General features: G+C 51.2%; 1 protein-coding gene across 2 annotated transcripts; it reads left to right on the top strand.

Annotated features, from left to right (window-relative positions):
• The first annotated feature begins 2,836 nt into the window (after window positions 1-2,836).
• Window positions 2,837-13,945, top strand: PPP4C (protein phosphatase 4 catalytic subunit). 2 transcript variants are annotated; one of them, XM_007534660.3, is made up of 9 exons: window positions 2,837-2,977; window positions 3,172-3,333; window positions 9,471-9,522; window positions 10,740-10,790; window positions 11,034-11,135; window positions 11,644-11,817; window positions 11,914-12,040; window positions 13,208-13,397; window positions 13,479-13,945. In XM_007534660.3, exons 2-9 carry the CDS (start codon window positions 3,236-3,238, stop codon window positions 13,606-13,608), a joined length of 924 nt encoding a protein of 307 aa, XP_007534722.1. In that variant the 5' UTR covers window positions 2,837-2,977; window positions 3,172-3,235; the 3' UTR covers window positions 13,609-13,945. The 2 variants fall into 2 exon arrangements, with proteins under 2 accessions (XP_007534722.1, XP_016048707.1); XM_016193221.2 differs by having other exon boundaries at window positions 2,880-2,990.
• The last annotated feature ends 33 nt before the right edge of the window (window positions 13,946-13,978 follow it).

The following is a 13,978-nucleotide window of genomic DNA, read 5'->3' as shown; positions in this document are numbered from 1 at the left end:
GCTTATAAAGCTTCCCCCTGAAGGTGGGGGCTTGAACTCAGGTCCTTGTGCATTGTTAATGTGGGTGCTCATTCAGGAGCACCAGTCTCCCCTTTTAATTTTTTCTGTTAGATTCATGGTGCCCCTTCAAAACTTTGACTTCACTTCTGTGCCTTGTCTCACTGAGCTGTGAAAGCCTAAAGGACGATAAGTAAACAAATATTGAAAGTCAACAGAACAGAAAAGGGTGTTCAAAAGAGAAGCAGCATGAAGTCGACCTGGAGACCAATTGCTTCCTCTTGCTGCACCCAAAGAGAAAAGGGAACGGGATTTCAAAAATCAGTTTGGGGGCCAGTGAAATAACTTGATCAGATAGTGTGTTACTTTGCTATGTGAGCCAGGTTGACACCCAGCCTTAACCACACTGAAGGAAGCTTTGGTGCTGACCACTCGTTCACTCTCTGGAACTCTGCCTTAAAACCACTTTGGGTGCCCAGGATGTTTAGCACCCTGAATTTGGAAGCATGAGGTTTAGAGTTTGATTCCCAGCATCCCATGTGCCAAAGTGGTGCTCTGGTTCTCTCCCTCTTTTTTTATTTTTTAATTTTTTTATTAATTTATTGGATAGAGACAGAAATTGAGAGGGGGAGAAACAGAGGTACAGAGACACTTGGCCCTGTGAAGCTTTCCCTTTGCAGATGGGGACCAGGGGCTTGAACCCGGGTCATTGCACACTGTAATGTATGTGCTTAAAAGGTGCGCCACCACCCAGGCCTGCTATGGTTCATCGTCATTTCTCTCTCTGTGTGTTTATCTTGTGTTCATAGAAAAGTCTTTTAAAAATTTGGGAAGCCTGGGACTTAGAATGGCAAGATGAATTCCAGAAATCATAACAAGAGAAACTAACTGAGAACACAGGTTTCCTGGGTACAAATTTCAACCTTAATTCAAACCCAAGATTCCTTTTTTTTTTTTTTCTCAATGTTATTCTTTATTTGTTAGATAGAGACAGCCAGAAATCAAGAGGGAAAGGGGAGATAGGGAGACAGACAGACACCTGCAGCCCTGCTTTACTGCTTGCAAAGCTTTCCCCCTGCTGGTGGGGACCGGGGGCTTGAGCCCATGTCCTTGTACATTGTAACATTTGCATTCAACCAGGTGCACCACCACCTGGCCCCAAACCCAAGATTCTTATCTATGCAGCTATGACCTTCCTCTTTAAGACACTTAAAATATTTTAGTGACAGAAAATTACAGAGAGTAGAGCATTGCTCAGCTCAGCTAGTCATGGTGCTAGGGGTTGAACTGGGGACCTTACAATCTCAAGCATCAAAGTCATTTGCAGGGTCTGGTGGTGGCGTATCTGGTTAAGCTCACACATTACAGTGTGCAAGGACCTAGATTCAAGCCCCTGATCCCCACCTGCAGAGGGAAAGCTTCACAAGTGGTGAAGCAGTGCTGCAGGTGTCTGTCTCTTTCCCTCTCTCTATCCTCCCTCCCCCCTCAATTTCCATTACTATTCAATAATAAATATTTAAAAATGCAAAAAAGTCGTTTGCATCACCATTATGATATCTCCCTAGTCCTAATTTTTAAGTCATTCTCTCTCTTTTTTTTTTTTTCCCTACAGCACTGCTCAGCTCTGGTAATGCTAAGGATTGAACCTGGGACCTCAAAGTCTGAGGAATGGAAGGTTCTTTGCATAACCATTATGCTATCTTCCCAGCTCAGTCTTTTTAAAAATTATTTGATTTTTGAGTAGAGACAGAAAAATGAAGGGGAGGGGAGAAAGAGGAAGAAAGACACCTGTAACACTGCTTCACCACTCACAAAGCTTTTCCCCCTATGGGTGGGGATCCAGAGCTTGAACCTGGCTTCTTGTGCACTATGAAGTGCGCACTAAATCAGATGCGCCCTGGCTAAGCCACTTTTTAAAAAAAATATTTATTCCCTTTTGTTGACCTTGTTTTTTATTGTCGTAGTCATTATTATTGATGTCGTTGTTGTTATAGTTGGATAGGACAGAGAGAAATAGAGGAGGGGAAGACAGAGAGGGGGAGGGGTAGACAGACACCTGCAGACCTGCTTCACCGCCTGTGAAGCGACTCCCCTGCAGGTGGGGAGCCAGGGGCTCGAACCGGGATCCTTACGCCGGTCCTTGCGCTTTGCGCCACCTGCGCTTAACCCGCTGCTTAAGCTACCGCCCAACTCCCTAAGCCACTTTTTAAAGTGGGTTATGTAATCCAGGAGGTGGTGCAGCAGACAGAATTATCTGATCTGTGGACATGAGATCTTAAGTTTGATTCCTAGCATTCAATGTGCTAAAGTGATGCTCGAGATCTCTCTCACTAATAAATAAAATTATTGTAAAGGGTGTAAAACTGGAAGACAACAGAAAGCAAACGAGGACTGTTTTGTCTAGGCTTGTTCACTGAGGCTCACCACGGGAAGGTGAACTTTCAGCTAGGGGGATCCTCCATGAGAGACATTTCTCTGGGGCCACCGAAGGAGTGGGCCATTTGGACTGGGATTCCTTCATCCTTGGGATACCTGCAGCCTTGTTCTAAGCACTGGGGCTACGAGGGTCCCTAAGACAAAAATGACACTGCAAGGGGACTGTGGCAGGGGAGACCGATTCAGAAGAGTAAACGAAAACGTGGAACCCAAACAGGCTCAACTGCAGCGTCCTTGAGAAAGACTGGAGCGGTCTGAACCAGACCTGCGACTGCCCCGCCCACCGTCCCGCCCAGAGGAACTTCCGCCCGCAGCCAGCCAACATCCGGTTCCTGAAGCGCATTTTCATCCTCCGCTTGGGATGTGGGCTTAAGGGCGCGGCGTGGGCGGGGCTGTGTATGACATCACGTCCGGAGCCCGGCGGAACTGGACTCCCCTAGCTTCCGCGGCGGGGCCGGAAGTAAGAGCGGGGTGGTGGCGGCCCAAAGCGGAGTGAAGGGGAAAAGTAGGGACCCGGAGAGCCGGAGCCGGAGTCGCAGCGGCGGTAATAGCCTGAAGTCGCTCCAGGCCACAGGCCCCGACGCGGGGCCGGGAAGTCTGATGGGAGCTAGCGGGAGGCGGCCAGGGCGATGGGACACTGGGGGCTCGGGGACTAAGGGGGGGCGCGCGGGCCAGCTCCAGAGTCGAGTTGTCTCCAGCCGGCCCCCTAACCCGCGGGCTCGTCTTCGCTTTCCCCAGGAGACCCCTGTGCGGTGCGGAGGGGGCGGCGGCCCCGGCTCTGACCCGCGCCGGGGGGTGGGCCATGGCGGAGATCAGCGACCTGGACCGGCAGATCGAGCAGCTGCGGCGCTGCGAGCTCATCAAAGAGAGCGAGGTCAAGGCCCTGTGCGCCAAGGCGAGGTGAGCCCCGACTTCCCGGCTGACTTTGGGCCTGATTCGGGCCGGAAGCTTCCGCAGAGGAGGGCCCCTTGGCTCGCGGAGCAGGCCGCCCTGTTGAGGAAAGACAGCTGGACAGAGACACTTAAAAGTACTATCTGAAGCATTTTCAATGGGGTAGAAGTTACAGAAAGCACTTAGGGGGAATATTCCTTTATAGGGTACTGGGTGGGAGTCGAGAGAGGGCTTCTTGGAGGAGGAGCGGAGCTTTGGGGTAAAGCCAGCAGGGAAAAGAGTGTTAAAAAGGAGGGTCAGCAAGAACAAAAGTCCAGGGCAGCAAAGCTACAGATTCTGGTTTACAAAATGATTTCAGTCTTAAGAATGCTTAAAGGTGGATGGAATTGTCGCCTGTTTTCAAGTAAGAACCCTTTTGTGCTCGCAGTCTGCAGAAGGCAGGGGTGGTGGCTGAATCCGGTTTTGTGTGTTGACTGACCCTTTTCTGGCCATCGTGCAAGCGGGTGGGATTGCTTTAGTGTTTAGTGTGAAAGTCTTAAGAGAGGGTAGCAAGTGAGCCGAATAAGAATTTCGCAGGCTGTGAAGGGCAGAGTCGTATGGGAGGTGATGGTCCCAAGCTTTGGTATGTGCTGTCTTTCCGTGGGAGTTTGGACCCTGCCACCTAACTAGTTGTGTTTGGTGATCAAGAGATCCTTGGAAAGTGAGGGACACAGTACAGAACGAGACAGCTGTGGGGAGTCCGTGCTTGGGATGAGCTTGTAGTCAAGCTTTGGTGCTGGCTCTCACCTGGTGCAGTAGTGACAGCTCTGGGGGAGGGCATTGCTGGTGTGCACTGACATCATCACGGAAGGCTTCCAAGAGAAGGTGGCCTTGAAAGGTTAAAGTGACTTTTTTCCTTTTTGTTCATTGTTATCCCCCCCCCCCAATTACCTCTGGGCCTTCACTGCCTCTGGTCTGACTCTTTGAACTAGAGACAGAGAAGCGCAGGTGGCGCAAAGCACAAGGACCGGCTTAAGGATCCCGGTTTGAGCCCCCGGCTCCCCACCTGCAGGGGAGTCACTTCACAGGCGGTGAAGCAGCTCTGCAGGTGTCTATCTTTCTCTCCCCCTCTCTGTCTTCCCCTCCTCTCTCCATTTCTCTCTGTCCTATTCAACGACAACAACAATAATAACTACAACAATTACAACAATAAAACAACAAGGGCAACAAAAGGGAATAAATAAATAAAATAAATATTAAAAAAAAAAGAGAGAGAGAGAAGCACAGAGTGAGTGAAAGAGACCACAGCACCCAAGTTTCCTTCAGGACGGTGAAGGCCAGGCTCAAACCTGGGTCACACATATGGCAAAGCAGCGCACTGTCCAAGTGAGCTATTTTCCTTGCCCAGAAGTGATTTGGGTGGCTGAGGGAGGCAGGGCCCTGAGACAGGCAGGTAAGTTCAAGGTCTCTTACCTGCCTCAGGAGCTATTTGTGGCCTCCACCCAGCCAGAGCACTGTGGGAATGGAGTTGGCTGACCCCCCCCCCCCATTTATTGAACAACAGACTACTGTGAGCCTGGCTTTAGTTAGCAAAGACTCTGTATCCATTTCCTCCTCGCGGCAGCCCCAGCAGTCCCATGGGGCTGGAATCGTCCGCTCTGTCCTGCTCAGCAGGAAGCCATGACTCTTAAAGGTCATCGAGAGAAAAGGTAGTGGAGCTGGGGTCGGTCTGAACAGACAGTCCAAAGGCTCTTGCTCCACATCACCTCCCACAGACACACTTGGAGGCAGGTGGGGCTGGAGTTTGCTGAGCAGGCCAGAGCCCCTTTTAAATACGTATCTGTGACTCTTCCATTTTCCGTCATCTTAGGAACATTTCTCTAACCAAATCGTTCTCGAAATGTTTTTAGTCATCCCTGTTGCCTCTGTCTTGATGGACATTTTTTTAAAAAAAATATTTGTTTATTTATTCCCTTATTCCCTTTTGTTGCCCTTGTTTTATTGTTGTAGTTCTTATTGTTATTGATATTGTTGTTGGATAGGACAGAGAGAAATGGAGAGAGGAGGGGAAGACAGAGAGGGGGGAGAGAAAGACAGACACCTGCAGAAGTCTTATGTTCCCCACAGGCCCTGGATCAGTGTGGTGATGACAGTAGCTAACACATGGGTAGCGTGCGCTACAAAACCTGCAGGCCGGTCCGGACGGGTACGAGTGATCCTCAGGGGAGGAGACCGAGGCCCTGAGAGGAAAGCTCCGTGGCCAAAGCCTCTTACCTAGTTGGAAGGGGAGGTTGTTTTGGGCCAGTAGCCAGGCAGAGGCACTTGGGCTGTGTGAGAGGCAGCGAGGGACTGTGAGAGGCTGGAGGACAGAAGAAGCCTCCTGGGAGTCAGGTGGTAGTGCAGTGGGTTAAGTGCACGTGGTGCAAAGTGAAGGACTAGCGTAAGGATCCCAGTTCGAGCCCCCGGCTCTCCACCTGCAGAGGAGTCGCTTCACAGGCGGTGAAGCAGGTCTGCAGGTGTCTATCTTTCTCTCCCCCTCTCTGTCTTCCCCTCCTCTCTCCATTTCTCTCTGTCCTATACAACAACGACGACATCAATAACAACAACAATAATAACTACAACAATGAAAAAGAACAAGGGCGGGAGTCGGGCTGTAGCGCAGCGGGCTAAGCGCAGGTGGCGCAAAGCACAAGGACCGGCATAAGGATCCCGGTTCAAACCCCGGCTCCCCACCTGCAGGGGAGTCGCTTCACAGGCGGTGAAGCAGGTCTGCAGGTGTCTATCTTTCTCTCCCCCTCTCTGTCTTCCCCTCCTCTCTCCATTTCTCTCTGTCCTATCCAACAACGACAACAACAATAATAACTACAACAAGAAAACAACAAGGGCAACAAAAGGGAATAAATAAATAAAATAAATATTTTTTTAAAAAAAGAAGGGCAACAAAAGGGAAAATAAGTATGTAAAATTAAAAAATACATTAAAAATTAAAAAAAGAAGAAGCCTCCCAGTTGAACATCAGTGGCAGCTAGGAGCTACCTCTCTGAGATGAGTCAGCCAGTATTATCCCAGGCCACATCTGAAGAGAGAATGTCCAGGGCCTTGGAGAGCTACCGGGGGCCCAGGCCAGAGTGGTTACTATGAAGAGCTTGTGCAGGGCCGGCAAGAAATAGCTCACTTGGATAATGCTGCTTTGTCGAGTGGGTTTGAGCCCTGCCCACACCACACTGAAGGAAACCAGTGCTGTAGTTTCTCTCTCCCCCACTTCTCTCTCTTCTTCTGTCCTTCCCCTCTTCTCTCTCTGTGTCTCTGTATCTCAAAAAATCAACCCGGAGGAGTGAAGCCTCTGTGATCTCTCTCTCTTTCTCTCTTTCACACACACACACACACACACACACACACACACACACACACACACACACACCCCTGAGAGAGGGGCACACAGAGACATGGCTTTGAACTGGGAGCTCCTGTTAGAGATGTTGGCATATCCAGAGAAGCAGAGGGGTTTGAATCCGCAGGCCTGTGGTGTTGTGAATCCCAGCTTTGTTCTCTGTGAGCCTTGTGACCTGGCCAGGTCACGGTGCCTCTGCTCTGGCCCACTCTGGTGGTCATAGGCACGGGCTGCAGATGCAGGGGCGGGACCCAGCACTGTGCTGGACACTCCCCCAAAGTCGGGTTCCCTCTGGAAGTGAGAGTGAGCTGCTCTGAGGGGGTTGGTCACTTATCTTGTCACAGGGGCGTCAGCAGCTCGCCTGGCTCCCAGACCGTGCTGGGGCCCCGTTGGCATAGGTGTGGCGTTTTAACTGGAGTTCATGGAAGGCACTAGAATCAGTTCCCAGGAAACTGAGCTCCTGAATTCAGCTGAGTCACACTCTGGTGTTTGTTTTTATAGAGATAGAAATGGAGAGAGGAGAGGGGATAGAGAGACAGCTTAGCCACTTGTGAAGTGTCCTGCCCATAGGTGGGATGGGGGTCTTGAACCAGGATCCTTGTCCCTGGTTTCACATGTGCTCTACCAAGTTTCCCATTGCTCAGACCTTCAGTCCAGCTTTTTTATTTTGCTTTTATTATTATTTTTTTTATTTACTTAATTATTTTGTGTTTTCTTACCAGAGTACTGACTAGCTCTGGCTGATGGTGGTGCAGGAGATTGAACCTGGGACTTCAAAACCTCAAGCATGAGAGTCTCTTTGCATAACCATTATGCTATCTGTCCCCACCCCTCACTCCAGCTTTGTAACCTTCTCCGCCCTTCTCCCAGCCTTGGCTTCCTTATCCGTCAGGTGGCCATAAGGAAAAGTGCCTTCTTGTACCTCACTTCTTTCAGAACCCTCAGACCCATTTCCTGAGTTCTGGAAGCTCAGTGGCAGGAGACCGGCAGAAAGACTGAGGGCTCTCAGAATAGCTGGCTGAAGGAGCCAGACTCTGGGACGAGGCTTCGTCTGTCCCTGTCTGCCTGTGTGGCTGTGGCCCAGCATGGAAGGCGGCTTGGCTGCATCTCTGTGCAGAGCGCCCCCTGCAGGCCTGGCACGTGGTGTGAACTGGAATGGTCATGGGCGCATTGGGCTTCAGGGATGGAGCGTGGGAATATGGAATTGCTTGCATCTGCGTCTGTAACTGATGGTGGGTTTTGTGTTTGACCATTGGAGTCAAGGGCACTTCAAGAAGTGAAACCCAAGTCTATCTTCTAAACAAATTAAATATATATTATTGTGTATATTAACATTATTACATATGTATATTAGTAACAGCTCAGGAGGTGGCACTGCATAGGGGCCTGGTGGTGACACACTAGGTTGAGCCCACCATGCATAAGGAGCCGAGTTCAAGCCCCAGGCCCAGTTTGTAGGGGGAGGGGAAGCTTCACAGGTAGTGAAGCAGGTCTGCAGTTGTTTCTCTGTCTCTCTCCTTTCTTATGTCCCCCTCCTTTCAATTTCTGTCTGTCCTATCAAATATAAGAAAAATTAAAGGGGCCAGGTGGCAGCACCCCTGATTGAGAGCACATGCTACAATGCATAAGGAGCCAGGGTCAAGCCCCTGGTCCCCACTTCCAGGGGGAAGCTTCGCAAGTGGTGAAGCGGGGCTGCAGGTGTGTCTATTTCTGTTTCTCTTCCTCTTTATCTCCCCCTTCCCTCTCAATTTCTTGACTGTCGTATCCAATAAAGATAAAAAATAAATAAAAAGAAAAAAATATTGAAAAAATTAAAGCAGAAAAAAAAAAGGCACTGGGCACTCAAGGATGAGGTTCTGCCTTTAATTCCCAGCATCACATGTGCTAGAGCAATGTTCTACTTCGCTGTGTTCCTTATCCTCTTATAAATAAGAAATCATCTTTTAAAAAGTAGCAATAGGGGAGTCGGGCTGTAGCACAGCGGGTTAAGTGCACGTGGCACAAAGCACAAGGACCGGCTTAGGGATTCTGGTTCGAGCCCCCGGCTCCCCACCTGCAGAGGAGTCGCTTCACAAGTGGTAAAGCAGGTCTGCAGGTGTCTATCTTTCTCTCCCCCTGTCTTCCCCTCCTCTCTCTATTTCTCTGTCCTATCCAGCAACAACGACATCAGTAATAGCTACAATAATAAAAAACAACAAGGGCAACAAAAGGGAATAAATAAATATTAAAAAAAGTTTTTTTAAACAAAGTAGCAGTAGGGGCGGGGTAGATAGCATAATAGTTATGCAAAGAGACTCTCATGCATGAGGCCCCAAAGTCCTAGGCTCAATCCCCTGTACCCCCATAAGCCAGACCTGAGCAGTGCTCTGGTTAAAAAAAAAAAAAAAGTTGTAGTGGATCACTTTGAAGATGTAACTGATGCATGCTCCCCGGCCCCTATTGTCTTCGTTCAGCTTGGAGGGGGTCCCCAGTTTAGGCAGAGAGGAGCTTTAGAGGTTCAGGCAGTGTGAGCCAGGGCCCTGTGGGCAAAAGGGGAGAGCTGCTAGCTGGGTGTGAGCTGTTGGCTCAGCCACAGAGGCCGGTGTAAGGGGTGAGCTCTTTACACCCCGGAAGGGCATTGAGTGTTGGCCATCTTGCCCTGGGGGTGTGCACACCTCACTCCTACCCTGTAGAGGTGTCAGGACCTCCCCAGAACCCCTGATGCCCACCCCAATACAACAAAAGCCAGGTCAGGCTGGCCTGGGCTGTCTCTGACTCAGGCTTCTCTCATCTGCAGAGAGATCTTGGTGGAGGAGAGCAACGTGCAGAGAGTGGACTCTCCAGTCACAGTGAGTACTGCTGCCCCTCCAGAGGGCCCCATGGATGTGCCCCACCCCCATCTTCAAGGAGCCTTATTGTAAAATGCATGTGGGGGGGGGTGGCTCAGGCTAGAGCGCGAGGCTTACACATGTGAGGGCCAGAGTTTGATCCTCGGCATCACCTGAGCCCGAGTGCTGCTCTAGAATTTTCTCTCTGACAAATAAGTCAAGAGGGAGGGGAGATGACCCGGGAGGTAGCACAGCAGATAACCTGTTGCAGAGTTGACGCTCTGATTTTCTTTCTGTCTCATTAAGAACTTAATTTAAAAACAAAAAGTTATAAAAAAGGTTTTTTTGGGAGTCGGACGGTAGCGCAGCGGGTTAAACGCATGTGACATAAAGTGCAAGGACCGGCATAAGGATCCCGGTTTGAGCCCCCGGCTCCCCACCTGCAGGGGAGTCGCTTCACAGGCCGTGAAGCAGGTCTGCAGGTGTCTATCTTTTTCTCGCCCTCTCTGTCTTCCCCTCCTCTCCATTTCGCTCTGTCCTATCCAACAACAACATTAACAATAACTACAACAATAAAACAACAAGGACAACAAAAGGGAACAAATAAATATTAAAAAAATTAAAGAAAAAAAGGGTCTTTGGGGACGGGGTGGTGGTGCACCTGGTTGAACACACACATTACAGTACAGAAGGACCTGGGTTCAAGTCCCCAGTCCTCACCTTCAGGGGAAAGCTTTGCAAGTGATGAAGCAGTGTTGCAAGTATCTCTGTCTCCCTCTCTTATCACTCTCTTTCCTCTCAATTTCTGCCTGTATCTATCCAATAAATAAAATAATTTAAAAAAAATAAAATAAAAAAGGGTCTTTTGATTTGTTGGGGGGGGGTATTCCTAACCAGGGCAGAAGGACTCTTAATTTGGGGGATGATTGGACTCTGCATGCTCCTCTGTGCTCTGTGATACTGTTGGCTTTATCCTGAGTTCCTGAAGAGAGGAGAGGAGAGCGCGAGCAGTGGGGCCTGGTCCTCTGGGAGCTGCAGGGCTAGCTGGGAGGGCCTGGCTCTTGCTTTTGCCCACAGGGCACTTAGCCCTCAGTGTGTCGAGCGGCAGGGAGAGTGACTTCATGCCAGGCTGAGGGGGTGGGGCAGGATCTGCTGATGGCATTGGGAATTTGGGAAAACATTTCTGGAAACAGACCTTCAGACTCTGAGCTCCATCCCCCCGCCCCGACACTTCCCAGGTATGCGGAGACATCCACGGGCAGTTCTATGACCTCAAGGAGCTGTTCAGAGTGAGTGTGGGACAGCCCTGGGCAGGGGGCACCTGTGGGGCTGGGGGTGGCTGATCACCCCCTTCACTGGAAAGTGGAGGCTTTGAGTCAGGCAAATAGAGTGGAGGCAAGAGGCTGGCCTCTGATTGGGGGAGGGGGGGCTTTGTGAAAGGGCCTGCCCCCATGGGAAAGTGGGCCACTACATCAGGTGGGGGGGGGGGATACGACAGTGTGGGACCCAGCTGACCTCCCTCCAACCCCCAGGTGGGTGGCGATGTCCCTGAAACCAACTACCTCTTTATGGGGGACTTTGTGGATCGAGGATTCTACAGCGTGGAAACGTTCCTCTTGCTGCTGGCGCTCAAGGTGGGGGACAGCTTCCAGACCACAAGCCCTTCAGCTCCTTCCTTGTGCTCCCCCCTGCTCCTTCCTCCCTCAGCTTAGAGTTGCACTGATGGGGGGGGTGCAGCACAGATCCCACACAATGGGGTGGTCAGAGGTGCTCTCTTTGACTTGGAGCATCCTTTTGGGGCCCTGGCAGAAGGTTAAAAGGGCAGCAGACTGGGGAGGAAATAGAGACCCCACCCACCCGAGTTCAGAAAGTGGCAGGGCTTGCATTCAGCTGGTAGCCACTGGTAGGGAGAGTTTGGAGGGGACCCTGAGGTCTTGCTGAGGACGGGCTCTGTCCCTAGCAAGTGGAAGAGGAACGTCGGGTTTGGTGATGGGGAAGGACCAGCTCTTCACCCTTGGGGCAGCAGTGTCTAAGGGTCCCTGAATCTGGACCAGAGCAGGGCTAGAAGGTGCAAGACACATGGGGTGGGGGGAGGGGGGTTAGAGCATAGACTCCAGCCTTGGCTCTGTGTGGCCCCCTCAGGTTCGCTATCCTGATCGCATCACCCTGATCCGGGGCAACCACGAGAGCCGCCAGATCACCCAGGTCTATGGCTTCTATGACGAGTGCCTGCGCAAGTACGGCTCGGTAACCGTGTGGCGCTACTGCACAGAGATCTTCGACTACCTCAGCCTGTCGGCCATCATCGATGGCAAGGTAGGTGGGCTGCAGGGCCTGGGGCAGGGCAGGGCCAGCCAGGAGGGGCTTCGCCTCAGCACCCCACCTCTGTGTCTCTAATTCTCTCCCCGGTAGATCTTCTGTGTGCATGGGGGCCTCTCTCCCTCTATTCAAACCCTGGATCAGATCCGGACAATTGACCGGAAGCAAGAGGTGCCTCATGACGGACCCATGTGTGACCTACTTTGGTCTGACCCTGAAGGTAAGGGCAGGGCCCTTGGACACCCCTTAGTTGAGGAGGGACCACACCAGGCAGAGCTTCGTAGGGAGCAGGAAGCTGGGTGCTTGGAATTCAGAAGGGTTTGAGGCGTATCTAGCTTGGTTTTGGCTTATGGTGGTACTGGGTATTGAACCTGGGACCTCAGAGCTCATGGTTATTTTGCAGACCCATTATGCTGTCTCTCAGGCCCTGAATTCTCTCTTGAATGTGAAAGCACTTGAACTTGATGATAGATTCTGCAGAGATTTGATTCCCAAGAATGACACCCTCTTCCCACCGGGACCCCTGATTTTGGGGGGAGTCCCTTGGCTGAATGGCGCAGAGCCAAGTTTGAAGACCCCAGTCTCCTAAATGGCAATCCAGAACTCTTCTTTCTTTTTCTTCCCCCTCGCTTCTCCGTTTCTTCTTTCATCCCTTCCTTCCTTTTTTAAAATATTTATTTATTCCCTTTTGTTGCCCTTGTTGTGTTATTGTTATATTATTATTGTTATTGATGTCGTTGTTGGATAGGACAGAGAGGAGGGGAAGACAGAGACGGGGAGAGAAAGATAGACACCTGCAGACCTGCTTCACCGCTTGTGAAGCGACGCCCCTGCAGGTGGGGAGCCGGGGGCTAGAACTGGGATCCTTACGCCGATCCTTGTGCTTCGCGCCACATGCACTCAACCCACTGCACTAACGCTCGACTCCCCCCTTCCTTCCTTTTAGCTCACAAGAGATAGGTAGGTAGAGGACACAGAAAGAGGCCAAAGCAGCATTCTGGCATGCGTGGTGCCAGGGATAAGCTCAGGACCTAGGGCATGTGAGTTCAGAGCTTTACCTGAGCTGCCTCCTGGGGCAGATCCAGGGTTGTTTAGGCTTGTGCTGCCCTGCCCACTGCTCCCACTCACCTGTTCTGCCTGCTTTCCTGTCACAAACTCCTCCTTTCACTCATGCGAATTTCTCAGATAGTAAGTGCCACAGGCATTCTGATTGGAGAGTGACTGCCCTGTCGGAGCCTGTCTGCTCCTGCATTTGCTGTCCCTCACACCCAGCCCTCCCCCCAACACATTTGTACCCTAGCCTCTTGCCCCCATAGGGTTAGGGAGCAACCAGAAAAGTCTCGGGGCTCCTATCAGCTTACCCTTACCTTTTCTTTTCTTGCCTCAGACACAACGGGCTGGGGAGTAAGCCCCCGAGGGGCTGGGTACCTGTTTGGCAGCGACGTGGTGGCCCAGTTCAACGCAGCCAATGACATTGACATGATCTGCCGCGCCCACCAGCTGGTGATGGAAGGTTACAAGTGGCACTTCAATGAGACTGTGCTCACAGTGTGGTCAGCGCCCAACTACTGCTACCGGTGAGCTGCCGGGGCTGGGGGGCTGGAGACGGGGCCCGGCTGGTCATCCACTCCCCTAACATGGCTGCCCTCGCCCTCCAGCTGCGGGAACGTGGCAGCTATCTTGGAGTTGGATGAGCATCTCCAGAAAGACTTCATCATCTTTGAGGCCGCTCCTCAGGAGACAAGGGGAATCCCCTCCAAGAAGCCTGTGGCCGACTACTTCCTGTGACCCCTTCGGTCCCCCGCCCCCCAGCCCCGCTGGCCCTCGGACCACTGTGACTCTGCCCTCTTCTCCAGGTGGAGGCTGGGCTGGGCAAAGTGGGGGGGGGCTGACCCCAGCTCTGCACTCTCCCTGAAGAGGGCTCTTTGAGGGTGAGGACTTTCTCTGGAGAGGCGGGGAGCCTCAGCTCATTCGCCTCCTCTCTTCTCTTCCCCACTTGAACCATGAAGTTTCCAATAATTTTTTTGTTTTTTCTTTTATTCCTTTTTTTTTTTTTGGTTTGTTTTTAGATAAAATTTTTGAGAGAAAAAAAGAAAAAAAAACTTCTAATAAAAGAAGAAAACTGTTTCTTGGGTTTCCTTCAGACTAGATTGAGGCT

Source organism: Erinaceus europaeus, chromosome 15 (genome assembly GCF_950295315.1).
Source record: "Erinaceus europaeus chromosome 15, mEriEur2.1, whole genome shotgun sequence".
Taxonomy (NCBI): domain Eukaryota; kingdom Metazoa; phylum Chordata; class Mammalia; order Eulipotyphla; family Erinaceidae; genus Erinaceus; species Erinaceus europaeus.
Note: the sequence above shows the minus strand (reverse complement) of the source record. Positions and strands in the feature narration are given on the sequence as shown.